Source organism: Lepisosteus platostomus, chromosome 9, assembly GCF_059453375.1.
Source record: "Lepisosteus platostomus isolate fLepPlt1 chromosome 9, fLepPlt1.hap1, whole genome shotgun sequence".
In the NCBI taxonomy this organism is placed as follows: Eukaryota; Metazoa; Chordata; class Actinopteri; order Semionotiformes; family Lepisosteidae; genus Lepisosteus; species Lepisosteus platostomus.
In genome coordinates this window covers 6,645,398-6,654,432 of record NC_142619.1, presented here as the reverse complement: position 1 = coordinate 6,654,432, position 9,035 = coordinate 6,645,398, and the positions used below count along the sequence as shown (strand labels likewise).

The following is a 9,035-nucleotide window of genomic DNA, read 5'->3' as shown; positions in this document are numbered from 1 at the left end:
TTCATTTCAACAACCCTTAAACTGTGAATAAATCATAATACAACAACCTTCAAAATGCAATCACTGATTTAATAACACAGCTGTTAAAACACATTTGTATGGTTCATACAGTACAGTGCCTTGCGAAAGTATTCGGCCCCCTTGAACTTTTCAACCTTTTGCCACATTTCAGGCTTCAAACATAAAGATATAATTTTTTTATTTTATGTGAAGAATCACCAACAAGTGGGACACAATTGTGAAGTGGAATGAAATCTATTGGATTTTTGAAACTTTTTTAACTAATAAAAAAATGAAAAGTGGGGCGTGCAAAATTATTCGGCCCCCTTGCGTTAATACTTTGTAGAGCCACCTTTTGCTGCGATTACAGCTGCAAGTCGCTTGGGGTATGTCTCTATCAGTTTTGCACATCGAGAGACTGAAATTCTTGCCCATTCTTCCTTGCAAAACAGCTCGACCTCAGTGAGGTTGGATGGAGAGCGTTTGTGAACAGCAGTTTTCAGCTCTTTCCACAGATTCTCGATAGGATTCAGGTCTGGACTTTGACTTGGCCATTCAAACACCTGGATACGTTTATTTGTGAACCATTCCTTTGTAGATTTTGCTGTATGTTTGGGATCATTGTCTTGTTGGAAGATAAATCTCCGTCCCAGTTTCAGGTCTTTTGCAGACTCCAACAGGTTTTCATCCAGAATGGTCCTGTATTTGGCTGCATCCATCTTCCCCTCAATTTTAACCATCTTCCCTGTCCCTGCTGAAGAAAAGCAGGCCCAAACCATGATGCTGCCACCACCATGTTTGACAGTGGGGATGGTGTGTTGAGGGTGATGAGCTGTGTTGCTTTTACGCCAAACATATCGTTTTGCATTGTGGCCAAAAAGTTTGATTTTGGTTTCATCTGACCAGAGCACCTTCTTCCACATGTTTGGGGTGTCTCCCAGGTGGCTTGTGGCAAACTTTAGACGAGACTTTTTATGGATATCTTTGAGAAATGGCTTTCTTCTTGCCACTCTTCCATAAAGGCCAGATTTGTGCAGTGTAAGACTGATTGTTGTCCTATGGACAGACTCTCCCACCTCAGCTGTAGTTCTCTGCAGTTCATCCAGAGTGATCATGGGCCTCTTGGCTGCATCTCTGATCAGTCTTCTCCTTGTCTGAGCTGAAAGTTTAGAGGGACGGCCAGGTCTTGGTAGATTTGCAGTGGTCTGATACTCCTTCCATTTCAAGATGATCGCTTGCACAGTGCTCCTTGGGATGTTTGAAGCTTGGGAAATCTTTTTGTATCCAAATCCGGCTTTAAACTTCTCCACAACAGTATTACGGACCTGCCTGGTGTGTTCCTTGGTCTTCATGATGCTCTCTGCGCTTTCAACAGAACCTTGAGACTATCACAGAGCAGGTGCATTTATACAGAGACTTGATTACACACAGGTGGATTCTATTTATCACCATCAGTCATTTAGGACAACATTGGATCATTCAGAGATCCTCGCTGAACTTCTGGAGTGAGTTTGCTGCACTGAAAGTAAAGGGGCCGAATAATTTTGCACGCCCCACTTTTCATTTTTTTATTAGTTAAAAAAGTTTCAAAAATCCAATAGATTTCGTTCCACTTCACAATTGTGTCCCACTTGTTGGTGATTCTTCACATAAAATAAAAAATTTATATCTTTATGTTTGAAGCCTGAAATGTGGCAAAAGGTTGAAAAGTTCAAGGGGGCCGAATACTTTCGCAAGGCACTGTATATTGTATGACACTGTATAACTTAAAAAATTAAAAGTGTATACCATTTGTATTATTATGCCAATAAACAAAGCCAAAATCGTTATCTTTTCATGATGTTTTATGGGGTATATATTATAGGACAATGTGCTCATGGGTTTGAATTTCGGCAGAGAGGAACTTCAGATAAAGAACTTGTCTACTCTTGTAAATCAAATCACACTGAAATCATTTCAATAGAGGCATAGCCATTTTTAATATCTTTTGAAATAACCAAATAAAAAAAAATTGCAAAGATGGTCTTAAATGAGATCGGTCACACAAGTGTATGTATAGTAAACAGGTGATACAGTGTTTTCAATGACTACCCCACAATCCTTTCAAAGTATAACATTTTTGGAGACATTTAGACTTGAAAATTGTAATTTAATGTATTATGCATATAGAAATCCTACATCTGTACATAAATCCCATAGCGTATTACATTGAAAAGTAAGATAAACTGCTCAGTCATATACAGTGCCTTGCGAAAGTATTCGGCCCCCTTGAACTTTTCAACCTTTTGCCACATTTCAGGCTTCAAGCATAAAGATATAAATTTTTTATTTTATGTGAAGAATCACCAACAAGTGGGACACAATTGTGAAGTGGAACGAAATCTATTGGATTTTTGAAACTTTTTTAACTAATAAAAAAATGAAAAGTGGGGCGTGCAAAATTATTCGGCCCCTTTACTTTCAGTGCAGCAAACTCACTCCAGAAGTTCAGCGAGGATCTCTGAATGATCCAATGTTGTCCTAAATGACTGATGGTGATAAATAGAATCCACCTGTGTGTAATCAAGTCTCTGTATAAATGCACCTGCTCTGTGATAGTCTCAAGGTTCTGTTGAAAGCGCAGAGAGCATCATGAAGACCAAGGAACACACCAGGCAGGTCCGTAATACTGTTGTGGAGAAGTTTAAAGCCGGATTTGGATACAAAAAGATTTCCCAAGCTTCAAACATCCCAAGGAGCACTGTGCAAGCGATCATCTTGAAATGGAAGGAGTATCAGACCACTGCAAATCTACCAAGACCTGGCCGTCCCTCTAAACTTTCAGCTCAGACAAGGAGAAGACTGATCAGAGATGCAGCCAAGAGGCCCATGATCACTCTGGATGAACTGCAGAGAACTACAGCTGAGGTGGGAGAGTCTGTCCATAGGACAACAATCAGTCTTACACTGCACAAATCTGGCCTTTATGGAAGAGTGGCAAGAAGAAAGCCATTTCTCAAAGATATCCATAAAAAGTCTCGTCTAAAGTTTGCCACAAGCCACCTGGGAGACACCCCAAACATGTGGAAGAAGGTGCTCTGGTCAGATGAAACCAAAATCGAACTTTTTGGCCACAATGCAAAACGATATGTTTGGCGTAAAAGCAACACAGCTCATCACCCTCAACACACCATCCCCACTGTCAAGCATGGTGGTGGCAGCATCATGGTTTGGGCCTGCTTTTCTTCAGCAGGGACAGGGAAGATGGTTAAAATTGAGGGGAAGATGGATGCAGCCAAATACAGGACCATTCTGGATGAAAACCTGTTGGAGTCTGCAAAAGACCTGAAACTGGGACGGAGATTTATCTTCCAACAAGACAATGATCCCAAACATACAGCAAAATCTACAAAGGAATGGTTCACAAATAAACGTATCCAGGTGTTTGAATGGCCAAGTCAAAGTCCAGACCTGAATCCAATCGAGAATCTGTGGAAAGAGCTGAAAACTGCTGTTCACAAACGCTCTCCATCCAACCTCACTGAGCTCGAGCTGTTTTGCAAGGAAGAATGGGCAAGATTTTCAGTCTCTCGATGTGCAAAACTGATAGAGACATACCCCAAGCGACTTGCAGCTGTAATCGCAGCAAAAGGTGGCTCTACAAAGTATTAACGCAAGGGGGCCGAATAATTTTGCACGCCCCACTTTTCATTTTTTTATTAGTTAAAAAAGTTTCAAAAATCCAATAGATTTCGTTCCACTTCACAATTGTGTCCCACTTGTTGGTGATTCTTCACATAAAATAAAAAATTTATATCTTTATGTTTGAAGCCTGAAATGTGGCAAAAGGTTGAAAAGTTCAAGGGGGCCGAATACTTTCGCAAGGCACTGTACACAATACAGCAAATTACTCAATTTCCTTCTGCGTCTGAAAGGTCTGGATAACTTTCCTTTGCATCACATCATTGCTGTAGGTTCCGTTATGACAAGGCTATATAAACTGAGAGAGAGCCGTCTCTGAATTATCCACCTCGACTACACTACATCTGAAGACTTCAGACTGCTTGTGAGGATACAATCACCTAACGATGCCGGAACAAACAGAGCTTATTCACAGCTTCAAGGGCATTCCCTTCTCAACCACGGTCTCCACAGAGCTGCTCCAAGCCCTGGACACTTTTGAGGCCAGAGAAGATGATGTAGTCTTAGTGTCCTATCCAAAATCAGGTAAGAACATTCCTCTCCAGAGCATGGGTTTTCTGAAAACTTTCTTTCTGTCTCCCACAGTTATGTGGATTTTTGAAACCTGACAGCTTGATTTCACACGTGATATTTTGGCTTCTCCCAGGCACCCATTGGCTGACAGAGATCATGAAGAACCTGTACCACTGCAACAGCGACAACAACGCAACAGGCCAGGTGACCCTGACTTCAGCTCTGGAGTTTGGAGATCTCTCCAAATTTGACGACCTGAGGAACCTGCCCAGCAAGAGACTCATCCCCACACACCTCAGCCATGACATGATCCCTGTGCAGTTCAAAACAAAGAAATGCAAGGTAGGCACTGGCAACCTCCAGTACACTTCTCAACTCTTAAAGAGTAGTTGACAATGACTGGGCGTTTATTAGTCCTATACATGACGTTCCTAAAAGTTGTGATTAATGAAGTATGTCTAAATTTACCTTTGTTTTCTTTGCAGATGATTTATGTGATCAGGAATCCCAAAGACACTGCAGTTTCAATGTTTCACTACTACCAACAAAACCCTCTTCTGCCCAAGAATGAGAAGTGGTCAACCTTTTTGGACATGTTCTTGAAAGGAAAAGGTAAGCATATTGTTCAGCCTTGCATCGTGTTTGGTACAGATTTGTAAACAATAAGATACATTCCACTTTCTTAGAATTATGCTACTACTGGTTCATGATGCTGGAAACGTTTCTTCCATTGTATTCATTCAAGAACTTTGATTAGAAATAATCCCACTTCTTAGTCACAGTCTGGAGACCAAACTATATGGAAACTGGAGTAAAACAATCATGTCTAACAAACGGCAACATCACATTTCCAATTAGGACTAACATTTCATTCTTTCTATTGCAGTGGTCTATGGATCTTGGATTGATCATGTCCAGAGCTGGGAGAAGAATCAAAATGATGAAAATACACTTTTTCTGTACTACGAGTCCATGAAGAAGGTGAGTTTCTAAAACATATAAAGTAAACATTGATGTCAACATTATACCATGGAATTGTATTTGAAACCGAGAACAGGAGACACTTCTTTACTCAAAGGGCAGTGGGAGCATGGAACAAGCTACCAAGCCATGTTGTCAAAGCTGATACACTGACTTCTTTAAAACAGCCGGACTAGATTCTTGCATCCCTGAACTACTAATAAGGAAGCCAAATGGCCTCTTCTCACATCTAACAGGGGCTTCTGTTTTTACTCCTAAAAGGTGTAAACAGGTGTAAATGATAGTTGTGAATTGTGCACATGATAGTTGTAACTAAATGACTAAATAAACTGTCATTTTGTGTTTCACAGGACCTCCCAAAATACGTCAAGGAGATCAGTTCATTTTTGAACATCAGCGTCTCCGAAGATCAAATCAATGAGATCGTGAAGAAATCCTCCTTCAGCGAAATGAAAGAAAAGGCACAGAAGGAGAAAGTCGACACAAAGCACACAGTTTGCGCACTGACATCTGATAAGAAGCTGATCTTCAGGAAAGGTGAGGCTTTCATTTCAAATGCCAATATGTCAGAAAAAACATTGAAAGGCAGAATTGTTGGACATCAAATGGGTACAACCTGCATTTCCAGCCTCTTGTAGCTATTTACAGAAAACACAAGGGACACATTAACCCATCCATAATTAATTCTGTTAATTTGTTCCTATTTCAACAGGGTGTAAATGAATCTGCAGGGCAAACTATTTCTCAAGAGTATTTCCCGTATGAAACGTCATAAGAAAAGATGTTTTTTTATTCATGTAGTAAGAATGTTTCTCAAGACTACCAGAACCACTGAGTAGAAGAGACCAAAGTCTTACTTTAAAGACATCGGATTGTGTAAATGCAAATCACTTCACTGTCATGAAATTGTGTTTTCTAACTTGCCATTCTCTTTCAATGTGTAGGTGCTGTGGGTGACTGGAAGAATCATTTTACCTCCAAGCAGAACGCCCAGTTTGAAGCACTGTTTAAGGACAAGATCAACTCCAGTGAATTTGCAAGACAAGTTGAATATGAGTGTTAGCAAGGAAGAAATGAAGTATGCTGTGAAATACGGTCTCATCCTTTTGTATTTATTATCACCAGCATATTCTGTCCCTTTATAAAACTGACAGTTACAGTTCAAAATTCTGTAAAGCAAATATACTGGTACTGAAATGAAATTATTTATGTTAGTTATAACTATTTATTAACATTTTATCATATTTAAAACCTGTGCATTCTTGTGTGTTCTTATAAATGTACCAATGATGATTACACATGGCATTTTGTTAGCTGAAATAAATAAATTATAATTTTGGCTAAGACTCCATGTTTTTCTTCTTGACTCAGACTTAGGTATAGCAGCTTTTGTGTCTTTTGTGTTGCACTTGTGGAACCTGTGCTTTGTCAACTTCAGAGTCAGTAGTTTGATCAAATTCTAATATCAATGAAAGGAGCCAAAAAGTATAGTGTTGTAGTGTATTTAACACCTTGGAGATAACCTGCCTGGCTGAAGAAATAGTACAGTTAGCTTAAATTTTACTTAAGAAGTACTTCATCACTCTGGAAAAGGACTGGAAATCATATTTCAGTCAAGATGAAATAGTGTTGGATCCAGTGTTCATGCATATGAAATCAAGATTAGTTCAAATGTAAGAAATACACCTTATACTGTACACTCTTTTAATTCAAATGCAGTAAAAGAGATTTCAGAGAGTCACCATAATGTTCAGATGACACAGAAAGACTAATATATTAATCGAAACATTCTGTATACTTCTTTAGTATGTGCAAAAATATTTGGCTTAATTGATATGGGTATCACTACTTTGTACATTGTAGCCAGGTGATGCTTTGCTTTAAATTACTATATCGCAATCCACTGGCAGTATAATTACTGGAGATATTTGGGTGGGAAAATTACAATTTAATGTTTCAGATTAATTTATCCTTTTAAATGTCCTAAATAGTATTATAGAGGAAGTAGAAAACAAAACCAAGCTATTGAACATTTTCAAAATGTAATCCTAAATTAAGATTAGTTTTCAGATTCCTTTTGGAAAAATAAGCACATGAAATATAAATGTTTCTTTAGCCTCCTTCTTTGCTGATTTCCTTACTCTATAATTATTTTTTTCCCACCCAAATATTTTTCAACTGATCCCGAAACTTTTTTCATATCCTTAGACAAGAAATTAAAACCTGTTCAAGATACTGTATAACCCCAATTTATTTTTGTGTTGTCTAAAAAAGTGATTCGTAGTTGTCGTTTTTGAAGATTCTACGAAGAAATGTGTTTTGTTTTATGAATCTTTAATGCTACTGCTTCATTAACTTGGAACTGTTGTTTTCTCGTGATGTTTGTTATTTTGGACCTAGTGCTTGTGGGAATGAAATCAAGATGAGCTCAAATGTAAGAAATAGATCTTATACTGAATACTGTCTTAATTCAAATGCAATAAAAGACATTTCATAGAGTCATCATAATGTTTAGAAGCCTCTGTGAAAAAAGACACAGAAAGACAAATAAATACATTGATAAAAACATACTGTATAAAGTACTTCTATGGTAAGTGCAAAAAATATTACTTCAATCAGATGAGTTTCACAACTTCATACATCGCAGATGTTTCAAATTACTATATCACAATCCTCTGGTACTACACAGTTACTGGAGATACTGTATTTGGGGAGGGGGGGGATTATAATTTAATGCTTCAAACTTATTTATCTATTTAAAATACCCTAAATAGTCCTTTTAGGAAGTCTGAAACCATTCCTTATCATGAACACAATAATTACACAATTTCCTTTCTTTTGCGTCAGGATAATTTTCCCTTGCATGAGAACATTTACCCTAAGTTCCATTATTTTCAATTTCAATTTCTGAAATTATTTCCTATATTTTTATTTAAATTCCAGTAACGATGAAATTAGTCAACAAATATAAAGATGTTGTGTATTGCATACTTTGCCAATAACTCATCTGGCTAAAGAAATGCAACGCAATCATTTTAAAAGTCACCTAAAATTATAAAAAGTTTAAGGAAATGATGACAATTAAATTAATTCTAATTGAATTAAAACATTAACAGCAAGTAATCTATCTGTAAAACTATTCACACTACAAATCAATGTCATTCAAAACCTTTTTTGGGTTATCAAAACTAAATCATGATTCATTAAAGAATACTTTACAGTGCTTGATTTTAAAACCCTGTATTGATGGGAGAGATGAAATATTTTGCTTTTAAAATATTCACTTAAACAATCCAAAAACTGTCAATAAATCATAATACAACAATCTTCAAAATGCAATCCCTCTTTTAATAACACAGTCTAGAAACAGTAAATGACGCCAAAATCTTTGTTTTCAAAATATAAGGCTGAATTAAACCTGACTTTTCAGATTCCTTTTGATAAAATGAGCACAGATGAGTGCAAATATGATTCTACTCTATTGCCCTCTCATTAACCTTCCACTGATCCTTATTGGTCATTTCACATGTCTCTGAAAGAGTCCTACATTTAATTCTTTTAGCTGTTGAAAAGGCAAAATGAATAATTATTTTCACATTGAACTGAGATAAGGATTTCTGTTCTTGTACTCTTTAATATTAATATCTTAAAAAAACATTTGATTTTTTTTAGATATTAATATTAAAGAGTACTTGATGTTTCATGGGGTGAAATGCTTTAGGACCATGTGCTCATGGGTTTCAATATCAGCTGAGAGAAATGCAAGATACTGACCATCTCTGCTCTGTTAAATCATACACACTGAAGTCATTTTTCAGGGGCGTAGTAATTTTAAGAAGTCTTGAAATAAGAGAGTAAAA

At 37.2% G+C, this 9,035-nt stretch overlaps 1 protein-coding gene across 1 annotated transcript; it reads left to right on the top strand.

Annotated features, from left to right (window-relative positions):
- Nucleotides 1-3,995: 3,995 nt before the first annotated feature.
- LOC148654464 (sulfotransferase 6B1-like) lies at nt 3,996-6,514 on the top strand. The gene is made up of 6 exons (XM_088646701.1): nt 3,996-4,206; nt 4,328-4,536; nt 4,680-4,806; nt 5,081-5,175; nt 5,526-5,712; nt 6,120-6,514. Exons 1-6 carry the CDS (start codon nt 4,068-4,070, stop codon nt 6,236-6,238), a joined length of 876 nt encoding a protein of 291 aa, XP_088502827.1. The 5' UTR covers nt 3,996-4,067; the 3' UTR covers nt 6,239-6,514.
- The last annotated feature ends 2,521 nt before the right edge of the window (nt 6,515-9,035 follow it).

Coding starts and splice junctions, on each gene's coding strand:
- LOC148654464 (XM_088646701.1), top strand. CDS start 4,068: ATGCCGGAACAAACAGAGCTTATTCACAGCTTCAAGGGCATTCCCTTC. Junction 4,207..4,327: donor AGTGTCCTATCCAAAATCAG/GTAAGAACATTC, acceptor GGCTTCTCCCAG/GCACCCATTGGCTGACAGAG. Junction 4,537..4,679: donor TCAAAACAAAGAAATGCAAG/GTAGGCACTGGC, acceptor TTTTCTTTGCAG/ATGATTTATGTGATCAGGAA.